The 21,908-nt window shown below is 41.5% G+C and overlaps 1 protein-coding gene across 1 annotated transcript; it reads right to left on the bottom strand.

Annotated features, from left to right (window-relative positions):
• Nucleotides 1-375: 375 nt before the first annotated feature.
• Nucleotides 376-21,622, bottom strand: LOC103363723 (brevican core protein-like). Its single transcript, XM_008290581.1, has 14 exons — nt 21,529-21,622; nt 13,601-13,680; nt 13,074-13,451; nt 11,769-11,943; nt 11,562-11,689; nt 10,520-10,813; nt 9,074-9,910; nt 6,605-8,179; nt 2,804-2,911; nt 2,452-2,610; nt 2,242-2,324; nt 1,662-1,806; nt 1,322-1,504; nt 376-1,117 (listed from the first exon to the last, which is right to left on the bottom strand). The coding sequence occupies exons 1-14, from the start codon at nt 21,546-21,548 to the stop codon at nt 996-998; spliced, it is 4,287 nt and encodes a 1,428-aa protein (XP_008288803.1). The 5' UTR covers nt 21,549-21,622; the 3' UTR covers nt 376-995.
• Nucleotides 21,623-21,908: the final 286 nt, after the last annotated feature.

Raw genomic sequence — 21,908 nt, 5'->3', positions numbered from 1 at the left:
TAGACTGGTTACCTGTGATGGATGGATTCCAGCAGAAGAGTGGCTGCACCGAATTTAGAGGAAACATATACATTGCAGAAGTAGGAAGAAGGGCTCAAAAACCCTTGTAAGGTTTGTCTGATTAAAAAGTGGCACCACATGATCAAATATGGACGCAGCTTTCCAAACACAACCAAAACTTTTCCAGGTGGAGCTGCTGGATGAGAAGGCAGCCATTGTGCAAAATAAAGACAGACAATAGTCGTTTCTGGTGACACACAGACAGTGGAAAACGCCTCCAAAGTGCTTGTTCGCCCACTAACCCACATGAAATGAAGGCCACACACAGCGCTAAGGGTAAAATAAGAGAACGATTTATTCTTTGCTCTGTTCTACAAAACTTTATTACAACATAAAGCTGACGAACAAAACTGTGTCTGCCGGAAAAACAAAGGTTCCTCTCAGAAAAAAACGCGGACAGCAATCACAGGTGTGAAAACTACAATACTGACTGTTTCTTTAAAGTCGACTTTGGAGTTGCAGGATTCTTTGACAAAGTACGAACACGTCACCATAAAGACAAACATTTCTACCGGATACTTTGAGAGCGTCTTGAAGACTTTAGCACCATTTTGTTAAAAGGTTCTTGATGCACCAAAAACCACAAAGAGAACTGTTATTAATGTAGATTTAGAGTTCACACTTTTTCTTTTTTTTTTTTTTAAATCAACTACGTTTAAGCCAGTCGCTGCACTAACTGTTTAAAATGTCTTTAACCAAAAAACAGTAGAAAATATTAAAAAAGGACAAGAAATAGGAATGTTTACCTCCTCGTCTGTGCTTCAGTCTCTTTGTGACTGACTGATAGGAAGCTTTAGTTTGTGTCTTGATGCCTCTGTGGTTCATTTTGTCCTGTTTGAGCAGTCATTGGTAAAAGCACTTGATTTTTTACACCTTGTTGTGTTACAGTAACAGAGTTTAAGAAAAAAAAAAGACAAGACAAGCACGGCTGACTCTTAAAACTTGATGTCCCAGTACTGCGGCGTCTCTTTAGTCGCCTCGAACTCGTCTTCGGCTGCAGCAAAGTTGCCGTCGGTCGGTGACGTCACATCGGGGTGCAGCGTTGGGCCTCCAGCCTCTGAATGGAGAAAATAAAGGTGTTTGTAGCCTGTGTCATGATCAGGTTTTGTGCAAAGGACCTTGATCATGCTTTGATTCTTTACTTTTGGTTTTATTCTTCTTCTGTTAATCTAATAATCACTTCTTATCAGACAAGGAGCTTATTGACAATTAAAAGTAAGTTTCATGAAGGTTTTTATGGAGTACATTGTTTTTCTCTTACCAGGGATACACAGGATTTGGGGCCTTTCCCAGATACCTCCAGACAAACACCTGATCAGAGGGTTTAGTCTTTGCTGGAAACCCTCTGCACAGTGATAACGCACGACCGCATTGGTCTCATATCTCTGTCGGGTTTTTCCGAATGTGAAGGCGTTTCGGAGCTTTGGTGGTGGACCACAAGAGGCTGTAGGAGGAGTTAATACAAGGTAAGATAAGATTTATTAATCTCACATTTGGGAAATTTGCAGTGCTACAGAAGCAAAGGGGACGATGTAAGAATGTAGTGACAATATATGAGGATTGGAATCTCTATATAATGTGTGTTCACTCTCATTACTCACTGGTTCCCTTCTTGCAGGTGTATGCCAGGTGATAGTTGCAGGGAACGTCGCTCCAGCGGCCGTCGTCGTGCCACACCATCACCACACAGTCTTCTCCGGACAGAAAGTAGCTGTCTGGCTGCCCTCTGTACCAGTTCTCATAAAGCTGTAGAGAGGAAGCATATGTTGTGTATAGATGTATCTGCAAGCACGTAAATGATAATCATAATGAAATGTGTGACGTTCTGTAGGTTGGCTAAAACTCTGTAATGTTATAGAAACTAACATTAAAGTTTTTTTTGTTGTTTTTAATGAAACAACTCAAGAAATAGCAGAAAAAAGTAGTCAAACTATATGTTAAAGTTAATCTGGGAGCAGATTCTTCAGAAATTATAAATATCAAAATAAGTAAACACTGTCAAAAACATAGAAAAAATCTAGTAAATAAAGCAGAAGTGCAGGAAAAATCTTAAATATGTGTCATGTTTTCAGAGTTTCCCATGATAAACCTCAGCGTGGACATCTTCCTTTAGCTATACGCAGTGCTGGTATTCTGATGCTTATAAATCTGTAAGCTGACTGTGTTTCCAACATTCCTCACCAGTGGGTTGCCGTCAGACCAGCGGAAATCACCCTCAATAGTTTTATCATTCAGACCGGTCCACTGGTATTCTTTGTAATTGCCTGGTGAGGAGGATAGGTAAAATTCAGCCCCCAAGAAACAACAAATGAACACAAAATCATGCATTTACGCTCAACTTTATCTCGTTTCCCACATCCATGTACTAACGACAGCAAAGCGCAGACGTACTGTTGATGTAACTCTGCTCCTCGGGGGTGATGATGGACACCAGGTGAGCTCCCAGCATGCGGCAGTGCTGCTCTGCCACCTCCCAGCTCAGACGCTGGCTGAAGTGTCGATAGCAGAAACCATGAAACTTGTCCCAGCCTGGTTCACATCGCTCCAGGTCTGAGAACATCGCATAAGAGGAGGCAGGACGAACAAGGTTTTATGCTGCAGCCATATGTCAATTCACTTGTTTGCTGAGAGTTCAGTGCAAAATATACAGTCTTCAAAATGTTATCATTGGATATCTGAACAGGCTGCATTCATCAGCTCATCAGAAACATTGGAGTGTGAGGAAAGATCTTAGGCAGCTCACCCCTCTGACAGAAGTCTCCTCCGTATGTTGGCAAGCAGAGACATCTAACCTGCCCTCCTTGGTCAGTGCAGGTGCCTCCATTGAGACAGGGATCGTCCTCGCAGGCATCTAAAACACAGCAGAGAGCCGCTTCAGATTATTCTGCAGCTGAAACCTCAGGTGAGTCAAATTAGTGCTTTAAAAGATTTTTTAAATTATTGATTGTTTGAAGCTTTGGCAGTAGAACCACATGACGAATAAAAGAGCAGAAGGATCCATGTGAGCCAACAGATGGCAGCAGAGGACAAACTTCACAGTGTCAAACCAGGGCAAACTCCTCAGATCCTCTTCTGGCTTCGAGGTCCTTCCTTCTTCTTCTTTTGCTCTTCATGAAGGACGAACAATTCAAATAATTTTGGTATGAGGTGGAATCCAGGCATCAAATGTAATCACAGTACGGGTTTAGGTTGTTTCAAAAGGCCCACTGGTCCAAACAGATGATGTGTGCCAGCATTACAATGAATTGCACTTAGATTAAACCAGGCAACAAATGGGAAATATCCAACAAAATGGAAATGCATAATCAACAGGCCATGTCGTGATCTGCTGGTTCACTTTGGTCATCAGTTATTATCACACACTATGTAAAAGATGCCACTGAAAAGCTTAAAGATGTGAGTTTGACATTTGTCCTTCGACATCTTGCATTCTGAAACCAGACATAACAATCGAGGGGCAGATCTGATTGAAAACTAGAGGACAAAATATCAACACAGTCGTGACCTATCAATCACAAAGTATTACCTATGTTTTTTGTCTATTTTACTCTAAATGGAACCACAATTTACAAAATGAACATCATGCTGTATTAAAGAAGATTTGAAACTACTCATTGAGACCATAAACCTAATGAGAAAATATTTACTGAGGCAACAAATCAAGTGAGAAGCATGACGGTTTTCTCATAGACTTCTATACAATCTTCTATACAACCAGAGGAGTCGCCCTCTGGTGGCTGTTAGTGAGAATGCAGGTTTAGATTTGTCCATCATTTAAATACAGTCTGTGGTTGTCAAACTATGTGAAGCATGTTGATAAAGGCTGCAGGTGTTGGGTTGTTCCTATGAATAATCATCTTAAGATAATATCCGTTTAATTTAATTCTGAAATAGAACCTTAATCTACAAACAAATACCTGTGTCTTTTTATTTTTCCCTTAAAAAAAGCTCGCACACGACCGTTTGTTACTGTCTGACCCTGGTTGCTGCTGGCCATTACAAACATCATAAAGGAATTAATTAATTTTGACAATCTGAATCAGTGTATTCCTAATTTCATTTCCCATAAAATGTGTACTGAAATGTGCGAGATTGACATATTTGGAAAGTTTCACCGGATGATTCACTTCACAAGCAAAACATCTCTGGGCTTCGGGCTGTGCGTCACCGTCACACGATAGTTTTGTTGTTAAAGTCCTGAAGGGGAAAAAGAGCGGTTGGAGTTTCAGCTTAATTTTCTAAATTTGTTAAAAAAAAAAAAAAAAGAAGGTAAAATGAAGGCATGTGCGTCCAAGCTGAAATTAAACATTTTACGAGTCGATTTGGTTTATTTGCTTCCGTTGACACCCCGTAAACAAGAACTACGTGCTGTCTGTCATTATGCTCTCATTCACACGCAGCTCTTCTCAGAAAAATCTCTCAGCAGGTCAATGTGTGTGTACGAAAGGTAACAACACGAGTCAAATGAGAATCAGATGCACCCAGAGTAAAGGCGTCATTCAGTTTCGCTGAAGAATACACATGTGGAAAACCACTAAGGTGCCTTTTAAGTCTTCGGTATAAAAAAGCAAACCTTGTGGTGTGACATGTTGACATCTCGACAGTAAGCAAAGATTTTTTTTTCATTTCAACAGGAGCCCTGTTTGGATTCTTATCCCCGACTGTGAGGACTTTTCCCTTTTCTTTATAAAGCAATAAAATGCCTGCAGGTGGTAATATGAGGTCAGTAATTTGAATTTCTGATGACTAATTGCTTTCTCATTGGGTTTTTCTGCTTCTGCTCTATAAGCTGCTCAGACCGTTATCACCACGATTCAGAAAAATAAACAAAGATTGCTGCTTACCAAATTAAGGCTTTATGAAGGAGCTGAAATGTGGAAATTAAAAATAGGAAAGGCTTCTGCATGCTCTGACTTATACTAATACTTTGGGGTTTTTTGAGTCGAACTGCTGCTTGAGAAACGTCTTTTAAAGTGCAGATTAAAAATGCATATCCTGGATTTCAGCCTATAATAAAAAAGCATTTCAAAGTGTTTGGGTTATAATTAGCTTGTTAGTAAGTTTGTTATGGTTAAATCTGACATGATAAAGAACATCTCTCTCTCTCTCTCATGCAGAAGACTGTGAAATATTTTTTCCAATATTAAATTACATGAAGGTTCCAAGATTAAAAATGTTCATGTGGTCATTATATGTTCAATTATTGTGTACTGTTTGGTCAACAGATGAAAAAAAGTCACTTTTTTTTCTATAATATATGTGAAATTTTCCCATATTTCTTCAAACTGAGGCCAAAAGAGCAACAGCTTCTTTTTTTTGACACAACAATGGCAACTCTATGGAAGCTAATTTCTTCAAATAGATAAAATAAATAAATGATTCACATATGAGAACTAAAAACCTAATTAAGTATCAAAATGATGATGTATTAAGTTGAATTTAATTATGAGAATTTTCAGTTTTTTCTTTCTTTTTTTTGTTTTTTTTGTTTGGTTTGGTTTGGTTTTTTGGCAGAAATGAGCTTCCATACATAGCATCTCTGCATCTCTGTCCTCAGCAGAAATGAATGCACAGTTCAAGGAAAAAATACAAAAGAAGACATTCATCAACCAATGGTGAGACACGAAACAAATATAGATTAGTTGCCTTTATCGGTATTAGACCTAAAAACACAATACAAATCTTGGACAATCATGATCGATCAATCATGAACAACAGACCGTGAGTATGAAACATTAATGGACATTTCAAAACATGTTGCTAAATGCTACCACCCACAACAAATTAATGCTATTTTGTGCTTGTACACACAATAACAATCTGTGCTTCTGGTACTAAACCGACTAAAATAGCAATAAAAGTCCCAAAAAATAGATATATATCTAAGGAAAGAAACCAGTTAACACTTAAATGTAAAGCATTACTGCAGTTGCATTGGTCAGTGCTGCTACATTCAATATAATCGCTATTACATTCCAGAGAAAGATCAAGTCCCTCATTGAGTTACTTCCAGGTTCTGTGAGCTTTGACAGTTAGCAGGAAAAACCAAAAAAAAATACTTAGAGACTAAATTGTACTTGTTGTTGCTGAATCGTTTGAAAATCAAATCTAATGATCAACGTACTGCAATAAGGTTCACCGAGGCTGCAACCGTCACTCTCACAGGAAACCGTTCATTCATTCAAACATACCAGTATATTACAGTACTTCACAGAAGTCAATCTTTGGATGAGGAAGGAAAACGTCATGCACAACAAGACTGGGCTGCGGACAAACGTCAAATGGGAGGCGTCCCCAGTGTGAGTACCTCGGAGGGCAGAGTGGGGGAGTCACGAGTAGAGCAGTGAGGAGTGTTTGAAGGTGAAGGAGGAGTCAGACAACAGGGGAAACAAACGCGGGAAGTCATTTGAAAAAGCAGGAGGGGTGTTTTACAGAAAATGGAGCAGAGGCAGGTTTGGGCAGAGGACAGACCAGGGAGTTTAGTGCGTCATTGCGTCGAGTAGGAAGAGGACGGTTAGGATGATGAGAGTGGCTTTAACATTACCTGAAAATTTCCCTGCACCGCCCACAGCTGCCCTCTCGTTGGGCAAGATGAGCAGGGTGGGCGGCTGGGTGAGACTAAGCTCAACATCCAGCAGACCGTGATCCACTGGTGGTATCTCGTGGAGGACTCTGGGTGTGGTGGTGGCCGGGCTCCAGGTGCGTCTGGACCAGTGCGTGGTGGTGGAGGTGGAGGTGGTGGTGGTCGTTGTCGTCGTCTTTGCGGTGGCAGAAGTGGGTTTCGTTCTCAGGGACGGATCTGATGCTGCTGTGGAGGAGGTTTCATGGCTGTACTCAAGCTCATTTAGAGATTCTTGGGGTTCAGTTGTGGTGGACAGCAGAGCCCACTGAGATGTTTGAGAGTTTAGAGGTGAGATGGTGAAGGCCTCAAGGGCTGGAGGAACATTGGCTTCTTCTTCAAGAGTTGCAGAAATGTTGGCTTCTTCTTCAAGGGTTGGGACAACATTGATTTCTTCCTCAAGGGTTGGGCCAACCCTATCTTCTTCCTCAAGGGTTGGGGCAACATTATCTTCTTCCTCAAGGGTTGGGGCAACATTACCTTCTTCCTCAAGGGTTGGGGCAACATTACCTTCTTCCTCAAGGGTTGGGCCAACCCTATCTTTTTCCTCAATGGTCAGGACAACATTATCTTCTTCCTCAAGGGTCAGGACAACATTATCTTCTTCCTCAGGTGTTGGGGCAACAGTAGTTTCCTTTTTGAGGCTTGGGCCAACGCTATCTTCTTCCTCAAGTGTTGGGCCAACACTGGCTTCTTCTTCAGCAGTTGGGACAACATTATCTTCTTCCTCAACTGTGGGAACAACATTATTTTCCATTCCGAGTTTTGGACTAAATTCTTCCTCAAGTGTTGGGGCAATATTAGCTTCTTCTTCAAGGGAAACGGATGGTGCCACAGCTTCCCCTTGCAGCGTTGAGGAAGCGTTTGCTTCTTCTTCAAGGACAAGGGTTGGGGAAACCTTAACTTCTTTTCCCAGTGAAAAGGAACCATTGGCATCTCCTTTGAGAGTTGGTGAAATTTTAATTTCTTCTTCTAGATTTGGGGCAAATTTAATGTCTTCTCGAAGGGTTGCAGTAACAGTTCCAGGTTCATGTCCGCTTGCCTCTTCATAGACACTGGTCACGGTATCCAGATACACTCTGTAATCTGGGGTATGATATCCTGCTGTGGCTGAATCGATGGGCGAGCGGGAGGCGTTCAAGGCATCTGGAGACTCGGTGGGAACTAAACTTACTCCAGAAACTAGCTGGTGTTCGGACGTTGTTGTGTGCAGCTGCTTTTCCTCGCTTTCCGCGTTGAGTGTGTCTTCAGCTTCTACGCTTGTGCTTCCCTCCTGTCTAGAAATGGACTCCCACAGCTGTGACGCAGTGGAGAAGATGTCAAAGCCCAGCTTTTCAGAATAGCGAGGCCCAGAGGAGAGAGTCGGATCTGGAAGCGCTGTCTGAGGTTCAGCAGGAGCGCTGCTCGCTGAGGCAGAAGGAGACGGGTGAGTGGTGAAGATGGAAGTGGAAGAAGCTGTCGTGGATGTGACGCCAACTGTCACCACATCAAGGTCGCTCTCTGGAAAAGAGCATAAAGCGTTACTTCAGGTGTAAATATGACAAAAATAGTTTCATGTTTTCATAAATATTAAGTAAGTTAGATGAGTGGATCGATACCACTGTCAGATCTTCAGATATGAAGGTACAGGCAGCGTTTAGCTTAGCTTAGCACAAAGACCAACATTCAAGTGACAAAAATTCTGGAAATTTTTACCTGAACTGGGTTGAACTGCAGGCAGATTAGCAATAAAATATCGATATTTTTATACTAGATTACTTTTTCCAGTATTATGCACTCCTTTGTGCTTGTAGATTCCAGGTTTTTTCAGTTATTGTAAACTAAATAAACTTTTTTTTTTCTTCTTTTTTATTAGTAGTAACTGCAATACTTCACAAAATGCATTTCTGAGATCTCTCTACTTCTGCTTCAAGTTATGTTGTTTCCACGGAAGTGCAAGACTTTATATTGCAGTGGAAAAATGAGACAGGAGCAAAACATGTCCAGGAACAGCTTGATTTTCACTGGGTTAGTCGCATTGTAACGTTTCCAGTCATCAGGAGCCTCAATGTGTGCACAAAGATGGAAAGTTTTTTTATGACAGCCTGACTTTTATTTAATACTTCAACGCACCCATAATCAGAGACTATTTGATCTACTCGTCCGATATTATAGATTCTGAATTAATGACATGATGATGAAACAACAGTGATCATTTCAGGCTTTTATCTTTAACAGTTCCTGAGATGTTGTTGTTCAAACTTCCATGATGTGTGGAAAAACGTGCTAAAAGTGGGTAATTGGAAAGTGTTGGTAAATCAAGCTAAAATTACACAACTATCTTTAGAAATATCCATATTTTCTTCTTTAAAACCAGAGATGCTCGAGCAGATGTAAGACTCCTACAAGACATACCTTGAAGCATGTCTCCAGATCCATCCATGTGGGCCCACAGTGAGGTTCCTGCCTCAACGGTAGATGTGTTAGCCTGGGCTGGCTGTGTGAGAAGAGTTCCTTCCTCCTTTGAGGCCTGAGTCGTGATCTGCACATCATCTTCTACTGCCGCTGCCTCCTCCAGCTTCACCTGCACCACAGGCTCAGAGGTCACAGAGGTCACCTCCCAGAAACTCTCCTCCTGAGTGTGGTTGCTCTCCGTCTCGCTATAATTATCTGGTGATCTGTCAAAACCCAAGTCGGTCTCTTGCATCTCTTTCATCTCCTCAGACTGCAGGATTTTTTCGTCTTTGTTTGCGTCTGGCACTGTCTGGTTCTCCGTCTGAGGTTCCTCTGTGGTTTCCTCAAGCTCCAACTGGTGGAAGGTGAAGTTCTGGTGGGAATCTGTCTCGTTGTAAACATGAGGCACAAACGATGTGTTCTGCTCTGAATTGTAGGCGTGTGTGCTGCTGATGGTGCTGTTGATCAGCGTTGAGTCGTAGCTCGGTTCTGTAGGAGGTAAACTTTCATCCGACGGCCGAAGGAGGTCCAGCGTGGAGGTGGTGTGGAGGGTGGACTCTGTAGTGCCCGATGTAACTGTTGGATGTGTGTCGACGAGGTTTTCTTCAGTGGAGGAAGGAACGGAGAAAAAGGGGAGCGACTCGAGCACACTTTGGGCCTCTCGCTCCACATGTTCCGTCTGCTGGTTCATCTGAAGCTCCTGATCTTTCTCCAACAGAATGACAACATTTTGCGCGATGTCTTCGGTTTCTGTGGCCATGTAGTCCATCGGAGAGTCAGTGGAGGCGTTTCTGTTTTCTGTAGAAGGGAGGCAAGAAGTTAAAAATACAACATAGGAGGTATGGTAGCTAGAAAATGGAATATGTGGAAGTTTTCGGCTTAAAAAGGGAATTTTTTGTGAAAAAAAGCCAATTAATTTACATTAATTTAATGTTAAAAAGAAAAAAAAGCAGAAATCTAAGAAGGCAGTGAATACTTTTTACAGGCACTAAATGAAAACAACAATTTTCTTTATGACTTTAAATATTTCTTTCCTCTTTGCCGTTGTTAAAACTTTTTGTTAATGCTGCCAAAACCAGAAATGTGAGGTATCAGTTCTGCTGTATGCATGGTAGGCTGTGTTTTTCTTTTACTTTTTAAAAACGTTCCCTTTAACTTAAAAAATAATCTTTTTATAGCTTGTTAAGAAGCATTTTTCTTTTATTTATTTGTTGATTTATTTATACCTCTGGCTTAATGCACTTTACTGTTTTGCACTTGAACATGTACAATGACAAATAAAGATATTCTACTTTTTTTTGTTTTTTTACTAGTTAGTGATAATAAACAACTTGTATTTTATCATTTTTGACATGTCAGCTTAATCCTACTTTATACGACTACATTCTGGAGGAGCTAAACTCTCACCCCTGAAACAGTACACGTCGTGCAGGCTGGACGGTTCTGGGAAACCCGTTTGGTTGCTGAAGCGATAGATAGTTTTCACGCCCGCCTGGACCCCTCCGCAGCGCTCCCTGGGGGTGATGATGGGGTAGCGCACGCTGCCGTCCGACAGCCACCCGGGACTGCAGCGGTCCAGTCCTTCGCTCCAGGCCGAGTACAACTGAGCTGTCGTGGCCAGCTCTGCCCCGGCGGCTCTGCAGTACGACTGAGCTTCACCAAACGATATCTGCTGTGGGATGGAGTCGTGGAACACCTCCCCTGCAAACACACAACGTAAGGACATTATCTGACCTTACTGGTTTATACCGGATGTGTCTGAGCTGGGTCATTAGGTTTATCATGATTAGGTGTAGTTTAAGCCTGAGTGAAGCCCTGGAGTGTCTCATAGTCTGTTTTAGTTTAACAGCAAGTAAGATAAACTGTTATGGGTCATTCTATCCCACATCACCATCTCTGACTTGTTTGAAACCTTTTTTAAATCATAAACTATGAATATTTAAAGTTGACTTCTGCATTATCAATGTTTTTGTTAATAAATGCTCAAAGATGGGACTTTTTATGACTGCTTCTTTTTATTCAGATTTTAATCAAAGTCTCTTTGACCTTCTTGTCCAATATTGCAGATTCTGAACCAACATCATGATGAGAAATAACAGTGAAGATCTTAGGTTTTTTATCTTTAATGGATCCTGAGATATTGTCATTCGAACATAGCCTTAAATTTAAAAAAAAAAATTTAAAAAAGTGCTGAAAGTGGGTTAAAAAATATCTGAAAATATTCTAAAAAGTATATCACAATAAATTTCCACACATATCTTTAAAAAATCCAATTATTTGCAAATGAGCAGAGCATAAATTGTTGCTAAATTTACTGATTTGAGATGGGATGACTATAAAATGTCCTATTTATTACAAATCTTGCACTGTTGCCTCCCCTCCTACAATAAAACAAATCTAAGAGTCTGTATTTAGTAACAGAAATGATTCACAGTGTTTGAATTCATACCATCAATTTGCTCTATATAACAGTAAACATCAAACAGGTCATCTGGATCCATCGTCCCGTAGTTTCTCACTCCCGGCTGCCCATCCATGTCTCCATAGCAACCCTCACGGGGCACCTGGATCGGATACCTGCGGGACGGAAACCAATCAGCATTCCTCACTCGACAGCAACCTGTAGAGCTGCTTGTGCAGTGTGAGCGTGACGTACCTGACGGACTGGTCTGCCAGCCAGCCCGCGTCGCACTGCTCGTACCCGTCGTAATAAGCCGCCAGCAGCTGGTCGGGAGTCGCAATTTGGGCTCCGATGGCCTCACAGGCTCTCTGGGCCTGACGGAAGGAGAAGGAGTATCGACCGAAAGCATCTCTGTAGTGGAACACGACGCCTGGAAGCACACGCATGTGCATGTTCACATACCCACAGATAAACAGCCACTGCACATGATTCACACGTCTGAGGTAACAAAATACAAAATCTTACTGATAAAATAAACTTTTAACAAGCTCAGGAAAGTTTTTTTTGATTTAAAAATGAGTTGCTGGATCAGTTGATCAGTTGACGCTAAGATTATATCTGTTATTTTGGTTCAATTCTCATTTAGATTGAAGGACAAATGGCTCAATAATTAATATTAAATAAAAAATCTGAACTTCAATAACCTGATTTTTTCAGTGATTCTAGTCCAATGAGAGAGACAGAGGCTGAAGAAAACTCATTTATTGCACCAGATTTTTCCCAGTGACCCTAAACCTAACATCCTTTTCAGTATCTACAAGTTCAAGCTGAATGAACAAGAGAACTTTTCTGATTTGAAAGAAAGGAGAGTATAAAGCCAGCGTGTTAGCCACCTGGAGAAAACTGCACATACTGTATTCATCAAAATGTTTGCAGAAGGTTCTTAAATGCAGCCAAAAATCACGCCAATCATTAATAATTAGAATAGATCATGATATCTAGACCCAGATACGAGGAGAAGGAGTTTGATGTTTTCAGTGTGTTTCAGCTGCTTATTGCGAACAAACTGAGGATATTTTTAACCTAAAAACAGTTTGTCGTGTCCTTCATCACCTAAATGTCCATCCATCCATTATCTATACACCGCTTAATCCTCACTAGGGTCATGGGGGGCTTTAGTCTATCCCAGCTGACTCAGGGTGAAGGCAGGTTCACCTGGACAGGTAACCAGTCTATCACAGGGCTACACTTAGAGACAGACAACCAAGCACACTCACATTCACACCTACGGACAATTTAGAATCACCAATTAACCTCAGCATGCTTTTGGACTTGTGAGAGGAAGCTGGAGAACCCCGAGAGAACCCACGCTGCACGGGGAGAACATGGAGACTCCACGCAGAAAGATCCCGGTGCCCTCACTGGGACGTAAACCGGTGACCTTCTTGCTGTGAGGCAACAGTGCTAACCAACTGTGCCACCTTGCAGCCATCATCTAAATGTTTAAATGTTTAATCTCCTCCAGACGTTATTGATGACTCGTGCCTTCCATCGTGCTACCTTTGACTTTGAGCTGCACCAGGTCGCTGGCGTCCTCCAGGCCCTGCTGCACCTCGCAGCGGTAGTGGCCCGAGTCGCTGGAGCGCAGGTCTCCCAGCCACAGCGACAGGTCGTTGGGCGTGGACGTGTAGTTGAGCAGCGCCGCGCGGTCTCGGTACAGCTCGTTGACCTTCACCCTCTGACCGCGGGCCACCAGGATCTGCGTCTCCACCCCACCGGACACCACCGTCCACTTGACCCGCGGGATGACGGGAGGGGAGGAGGAGGAGGAGGAGGCGGAGGACAGAGACACCAGGCAGGGGATGGAGGTGGAGCTGCCCAGTGGGGCAGAAACCGGGCCTGAGTGGGGGATGTTCACCTGGAGCTGCCGCACCTCATCTGCAACAAAAACAGAAAGGTACAGAGTGTGAAGAACAGAGCAGGAATGTGCTGAGATGACTGAATCCTGCCCTTAATTCTAAAAGCACCGAAACAGTCTTCACTTGTATTTTATGGCACATAAGAGTAGGAGTTGAGGGGAAACTCACCGTATGCAGATGGAGTTTGGGTGGGAAAAGCCAGAGTGAGACTGCAAACTGCACAAAGAAGCGGAAGAAGCTGGACATGTCTGTGGATGTAAAACGGAAACACAACAAAAAATAACATCAGATATGTTGTGAAACTGATGAAGCTTAATAAATGAAATCCTAGAGTGAATTCTGGGAGGACAGGACACTTTTTTTTTTTTTTCAATTTCACACATATTTACCCTTTAATAGGCAAAGGGATTTCTGACACTGGAAGTTTTATGTCGGTTCAGCTGCTCTCAGCTGAAACTCGCTCCACTGACCTGACAAAATGGATTTATTGAAATATTAAAGGCCTCGACCTGATCACCGTTGGGTTCCCTTTACTGCAGCATCAACCTTCTGTGGTTTAGTCGGTCACATGTACAGACATGTAGCTGCTCAAACACTTAAAATAGGTTTTGACCATTTTTAAGCATTTTTTTTTCTTTTTCTTTTTTTAAAGATAGAACTGTTTTTTTTTTTTTACAGATTTTCCTTGTTTGGGTAAATTACAGATATTATTTGGAAAAAAAATTCATTTAAACCCTAAAAACCCTAAAACCCTAAAACCCTAAAAAACTGTAAATAATCGCCAAATCAAAAATCTGTGTTTTCACAAATAATAATTTATTTTACTATCTTTGAATATAAAATCACACTTTTTTTTTTTTACTGTACTTAAATTTGCAAAAATATCATTTTCAGATATTTGCCTTTATTTGAAAAAAAAAATTATATTAAAGATTTAAAATATAAATCAACTTTTAAGTGTTATTTTACAGATTTTCTCTGTTTTTTAGTAAGAATTTGTAAAAATCACAGATTTTTTAAAAAGTTCAAATTTCGAAAAAAAAGAATATTTGAACAACTATTTTTGCAAATCTGTTCTTTTACGATGTTTGACCATAAAATTACACTGTTTTAGTGTGTCTAAAGCAGCTAAAAGTGTAATTATTTAAAGATATTGGCTGTTATTTTTCACAATTTTGAAAATTTGAACATTACGCCATTTTTAATGTATTTTACTGTTTTCTTTACAGATTTTTCAAAATTTATTTAATTATTTGAAAGGTTCTTCTAATTCTTAGGAATTTACATGTTTGGTATTTGGTACTTTTTCTTCATATAGTACAATTCAGAGATTAATCTTAAGAAGAAAAACATTAAACGTGGGCAGATGATCACAATAATGATGTCATAAAAGACCTTAAAACATAAAAAATAAAGACTATATGGAGTCAGGTCTACTGGATGTCTTAGTGGAAAATTGTGTTTCTTATTAAAGAAGGTAAATACCATAAAGCCTGGAGTCTACAGCTTTCAGATAATAAGACAACCTTAACTTAGCATGCTTATATTCTACCAAATGTGAACAGTTGATGTCATGAATGTCATAACCAAATATCCTGATCTTTCAATACATATTTAATATTTCATTCTGTGCAATAATGGTAGGAAAAAGCCCATCATGTCTATACCTTTTATGTATATAATAGGATAGAAATACATATTCACAATATACATTATCTTTTTTTATGTTTATTTTCTGATTGTTTTGTTGTGTTTATTTGTGGACGTGTGCTGCTGCCTTGCTTGGCCTGGTCAACCTTAAAAGAGGTTTCGATCTCAATGGGTCTTTTATCTGGTTAAATAAAAGTAAAAATAAAGTTATAAAAAATACAGATTACAACAGATGTTCCTGATGGTTACATTCACTGCTAAATGGGGTGCAAAAAGTTTTATTAATACATTTGACAAGCATAAGTCCAAAAATCAACTGCAAATGAATCCAGGTTTGCTGCCAGTTTAATTTCATACTTAAAAAGTTAAAAGAAAACAAAAAAAAAACAACTTCGTACAATACTAAAGACTAAAACCTACAAAACGACCATAACATTGGATCAACACCTTGCTAAATCTGAACGTTATAAGCCTCATGAAGCTGTGATTTACTGCAGGGCTGCTGCCACCAGACTGGATCAGTTTTAGCTACGTGGACCTAATAAACTGGCAACTGAGTGCAACCATTGCATTTAGAAATAAATCACTGCAGCCTGCCAGCTTTGCCAGAAAGATTCTTTGGTTTTAGACACAACTTTTGGAGCAGAACCGCTGCGTAAAACACACAAGTTCCACAAGATTGCAAAAAAAAAAAGAAAAAAAAACGCATCCCAGAGCTCAACCATGCACCATAAAAGACCAACTTCTCTGGTTTTCAAAGGGAAGCTGAGAGCACAGGCTCCTGACCACAAGCCATTCATCACCTCCGGGAGCTAATGACACGGCGTCTCGGCCCAGCGGCGTCCTGCCAGCTCGCCGTCACCAGCCTGGCCCTGTTATTAACCCAGCAGGCATGGCAGGACGTCCACGCTGACCTCACACAACCTCCGGCGGAGCTGTGAACGTTCAGTTGCAGCGTTCTGGCTTCTGACTGCTTTTCAGGGTTGATGTAGCAAAAAAAAATTCCTTTAGTTTTCAGAAATTTGCTGCATATTAAAGGTGTTCCTGTCGTTTGCAAGTGACTTAATTGATATTAAGCCTGTTCAGGACTTTCATGTTGCCAGAAGGTTAAGAAAGAATACGTGAAAAATATGTGTTGGTTTTCATTATAGACTTTTATACTGTGTTAAATAAATTTTCTGATAAGTATTTTTGGTTCCAAATGCATGACAAATGTCCCTCTTTTTATATTTAAAAAAACAATACTTGTCACCTAAACCAGTGGTTCTCAAACTGGGGGTCGAGACCCCCATGGGGGCCCCAAGATCATTTCAGGTGGTCGCCAGATCATTGCAAAAAATAAAATAAAAATGAAGCCTACATTTATCAAACAAATGTGTAGTAGGGCTGTCTGAATTAAAAGTGTCTATTACTATTTTTTGCTCTTTTTAAAATTATTTTCTTTTGTTTTTCTTTTTTTTCCCTTTTATTTGTTCGACATAAATTCAATTCATCATTCATTCAAAAGAAAATTAATGTAAAGAGATCAATCTGTGGAATTAACACATTTAGTTTTAACGTATTGATGCCTGAATAACAAAGTTATTACTCATGAGATATTAAGAATACAAACTGGGGGGTCATGAATGCAAACTTCTGCTATCTTGGGGGTCAAAAAGTTTGAGAACCACTGACCTAAACCAAGACCCCAAAAGTCCTGAACAGACTATTTATAGCATCCACTGCTTTCACTCCCACACAAATATTCAGGTTTTAATCTTCCTCCATCAGACCAAAACCCAAACAAAGTCTAAACACATTTCCTTATAAGAGCAAATGCCTCATTTCCAGCTCTAATCTTTAAAGTTTTCGTGGCTCGTATTGAAAAATCCAACACATGTGCACCATCAGGCATTAATCAAACTGCAGTTTTAGAAAGCTTTTTTTAAATTACACGCCACAAAGAGCCGACAAAAATGCTTTTCCAGAAATATAATACTAATTTTTGTTGTTTTCTGAGGTGTCCTCGAAGCAGCCCGTTGTAATTCTTTCCAGCTGTGAGAAGCTCCTCGACTCCTTTTCGTGCGCTGCATTGTGGGACGGTTTCTTTTTTCTGCCCGTTGTGAGAATAGCGACGTTATTTTTAAACTCTTCCCAGCGTGAACACACCAGATAACATGAAGTATGGATGTGGGACGCTGAGAATGAAAATGAGAGAGCAGCCGAATCTAACCAAGGTGCACGAGATAGAAAAGACGTCTGTGCTTTGCTCCCGGACAAAGAACTCTCAGATTGTTTGACTTGTTGCTGAAGCCACCAAACACAACAAAACTCTTGATGGGCAAATGTTGAAAAGAGCCTCCAAAGAAACCCGCAAGCCGAGCACAGAGGAGGGACTCTGTGTGTGTGTCGGTTATGGCGGGATTGCTGACAAGTTCGCTCAGTTTTGACGGAGCCAAACACAATCAGCAGCAGCGCTTTCAAAGAACTTCAGATAACAGAGAGAGCTGAAAAAAAAAACGGAGCAAGACGAGAGCCTCTGTGAGCCAGAAGTTTAACAAGCGCTAATAAAGTTGACCTTCTCTGCATCTGTACATCAAAACCCGCCATTCGTACGGCGTCGGCACAAACACAGCTCACTAACTTGTGTCGACTTAAATGGACCCTCTTTGATAGCAGAATAACTGTTGTCTGTTTGCTGGCCAGCTGGGTGGACTCCACAGAACTGGTATCACTATTAGTATTCTTGACAAGAAAACCTCTCACAAAAAGCGAGTGGAGGGCCAAGAGGACAGCTGCACACTGTGCTTTCACTTCATACCGACTCCCTCACAAAAGGCTTCAGGGAAAATTAAAGGACGGGGCACTGGCACGCTTGCTTGCTTGCTTTTTTGTTTTTTTCCTCTTTTCTTTCTCTCTTTTCAAGGATGGAAAAGGAAGTTTTAAACCACCGAGAATCGCTCCGGAGCAGGCTTTGTACAAAAGAAACGGCCACATTGAGACCCCCTGATTCAAATGGTATAACTGCTGCTTAAATATCGTGTGTCTGTGCATTCACGCTGACGACGGAGGAGAAAATCCCCGTGGCTGCTGGATGCTTTGTGCCGTCTTTAGATCGCGTTTCTCAGCGAGGCCCTTTGGCCCCTCGCCGTCACCAGGCGCTCTGCGGTTCTGCTCATTTTAACGAGAGCAACAATGAAGACAAGTCGAGCTGAAATCAATGCCACCCCACTGCATTTAGAGGTCTGCAGCCGATGCATTATCCACAAGCAATCCAGTCTCCTCCTCCGGCACACGCTGACAAGGACAGCAGGCTGCAGCTGCATAGGTTGAGAAAATCTGTCAACATTAATAGAAAAATGTTTAGGAAACGATGTTATCTGCGCTGCTACATCTCCTGGGTGGCCTCTGCAGTGTTCTGCATTAAGGTCAATAAAGGCAAACCGACAAACCAGAAAATGACTCCTGCTCCCAGTTCAGCCGGGTCAAACATGCCGGTGGGACCGATGTGCTGTCAGCTATGAAGAGCGCTGAGCTGGAAACAGCTTAAGGAGTATTGAGTCCAAGGTGAAATACAACAGAGACGTCCTGAAAATGCACAGGAATTGAGTTTTCACAAAGCAGAAATCAACTCTGGTTGACGTTTCTGTCTCCTGATGGAACGTTTCTGTCCTGTCTTCTCCATTTTATTTTATTTTTTTTAACATTTTAAACATCAGGTTTATCGACACGACTGCAAACAAGACATACGACAGCAATTAAGTGCATCATAAAGTGATGGAAGAAAAAGGCACCTGATTAAATTTAACCTTTGTCTTGTTCTACTGCAAAACCAAATAATTTCTCTTACATCCTGATGTAATTAATGTAATATATGGGACATAGGGCTTATTCTGTCCTCTTGCTCGTGTACATCTGTGAGGTTGAAGTTCAGCGACTGGATGTTCATCTTGGACAGATTAAAGGTGTAAAGAGAACAGAAGGGCACCCATAAGAGTCCATTCCTCTGCCTATTCACCTCCGAAACAAATCCTCCAAAACCATATATGCTGATGACATTCGCCTGATAAGCATGCATCAGAAAAAGAAGAAAAAAACTCCTAAATTAACCTTGTTAATAAAAAATCGAACCAAAGTTAAGCATCCAGCTCAGCACAAATGAGCCTACGTTGGGTCTTTGCATAATTTAGAGTCTGACAGGATGATTTCCTCAGAGGGAGACAACCTAAAGCTTCACACTGTGAGTATCAGCAATGGATCATCTGCACTCCAGAGCAGAGAAACCTTTTCCTCGTCTGACCCCAGTCGGACCTCCGGCTCCCTGCAGCATCAACTGTAACACCTCCACACATCTGAGAAGTTGCGCTTACTCAGCACTATGCAGACATCTCCAGTAAACCAACTGTCTGTCTTGGAGGAGTCACCCACCAGATGATCCACCACCCAGCGTGTCTGGGAAAGTTTCAAACAGACTCCTGATCTCAGACCTGACTCAGCAAATCCACGGACAGACCGCGGCCGATTATGCACAAGAGGAGCTTTCTTCACCCTCCTGATTGGATCGTGTGACCTCACATTAAGGTGGGTTCTGCTGCCAAGAACTCATCTGTGACAGTCAGGAACCTCCAGGCTTAACCAGGGAGATTGGAAGGTGTTGCTGTTGGCTCGAGGACTTTTCTTATTACAGTTTGCAGCTTTGCATGACTTGCCTGGACTCAACCATTCCCCTCAACTGAAATGACAACAGAGAGCGTACGTTGAGACTCATCGGTTGGCTCACGTTGCTGACTACATTTTAGAGAGAATAAATGACCTGAACACATTCATTTTGTAGGATTTTGAACTTCAGTTCAGTATGAGCAAGTTTCTGCTCCAAAGTCTAGAAAACATAAAGAAAATACATGATAATCTTCTGTAAGGTTAAAAAAGGGCAAATTAAAAGGATCTGTTTCTTTTTTTTAGGGACACAAAAACCCAAATCTTCTTCCACCAGTTACATTACCATCATGAACTGCAGTATTTTTCTGCACACACCCTCAGAGACAGGAGTGTCTTTGTGCTGCCCTGACTTCATATCTCATCATCAAAGCTGAACTGGCATCTCGGGTTTGATTCATTATTCATTCTGAATATTTGAATGTGGGCAGTGGCTCAGAGGTCTGGAGCCGGGCGAGATATTTATCTGCATCCCGACATTCATGCACATCCTTAACAATAACTGCAGGTTCAGTTACACTATCTGCTGCTGCCAGAGGATCAACATCACACCTGCTGCTTCAACATTTCTACCACGTTTAAGGGTAATATTAGAGCACAGAGGGTATTTGTGGGTAATATCAATGAGCCAATATCGATTTTTTTATGAGAAAAAACTTCTAATTTTGCTAAATCTGCAGATGTCCTTTATATATACACACATGCAGTTTACAACGAGGACACCGCTTGGCTCTGCACCACCAGCTGCTCTGCTACATGTGCTGCAGACGGAGCAAACAATGGAAAAAAAGCAGGACAAACTATGTAATGAACATTTCTAAATGATCCCAAGCATCTTCTTCTGTGTAAAATAACCCTTTTTCCATCTTTACAACACAAATAGCAATACTGACATATCTGTGACAAGCCCATCGACAACTCATGTATCAGTCAGGCTCTAGCTACCACAGAATTTGTGTAAAGTTTGAATTTGTCACTTTTTGTCAACCTTTTATCATCAAGACACCCAAACCAGTGCTTTCACTTTTTCCTGCTTCACTGGTTTCATATCAAACCAAAGAGCCACCAGACCATCAAACAGAAAGAGAAAACCCTTCAAAAGTCTGCTCTGAGTTTCAGTTTGCCCCCTGTCCTTCTACCTGTCCATTACCGAAATCCACCTGAACCCTGAGGTGAGCCACAGAAAGTCAAAATAAAGCATGCACTTAAGACCCACAAAAAAAGAAAAGCAGCTTCCTGTGTCTGCAGGGCACACCAAAGCCTAAAAATAACGATAAATGACACTTTTGCATCGGTCTGGACCACACAAGAGTCGCTTTTTATACATGCAAAGAGCAGAAAATCTATTTTAAACAGCTGTCATCTTGAATGTCACCTCACATTGGTAGGAATATCCATGCATGCCTGAGTGGATAATCATTACAGGACTTTACAATCATTTCACAGCCGTGGATAAGGAGAGGGACTTCAGAAAGCTGCTTTAACACAGAGTGCAGAGGAAAAGAAAAAAAAAAGTTGTACTCAGTTGGCCACAATGACATTTTATGGGGAGGCAATAATAAGTACTGCCCTCTGGAGAGCTGCAACTATTACAACGCAATTAAGAGTTAAAGAGTGTAATTCTCCCAAAATGACACCGCAATTTAACATGACATTCAAAAGAACTTTGAAAACGACCGAACCAGCATCAGCTGCGTATCATTAACACACAGCAGCCCTTCTTACAGCAGCAGCAGCAGCAGCAGCCTTACCGGGATCTTCTGAGCAGCATTTCCAGCTGATGCAGGATGGACACACTTCTTGGCTGGAACTTTCCGTCAGCTTCCTCTCGGCTTTGCTGCAGTGCGTCTGTCCTGTCCCGTCCGACTCTGGATGCTCTGCACAGGTGAAAAGAGGGGGGGAAGGCTGCCGACCGACTCGGAGGCTCGGAGGAGAAAGGAGGGAGTTGGGAGAAAGTGACGCCAGATATGAAATCCTGAACTGCCCACTTTTTCACCCAACAATCGGGGATGGAGATGACGCATGCCTGTCAAAGAGAGGGGGGAGAGTAGAGAGAGAGGAGGCTGGGAGGGATGACAGCTAAAGTAACCGATGTAATAGGCTGTTAAGTGCAGCCTGCACTCAGGAGATG

This window comes from Stegastes partitus, unplaced genomic scaffold (genome assembly GCF_000690725.1).
Source record: "Stegastes partitus isolate 25-593 unplaced genomic scaffold, Stegastes_partitus-1.0.2 Scaffold684, whole genome shotgun sequence".
Lineage (NCBI taxonomy): Eukaryota > Metazoa > Chordata > Actinopteri > Pomacentridae > Stegastes > Stegastes partitus.
This window is presented reverse-complemented; position numbering and strand designations above follow the sequence as displayed.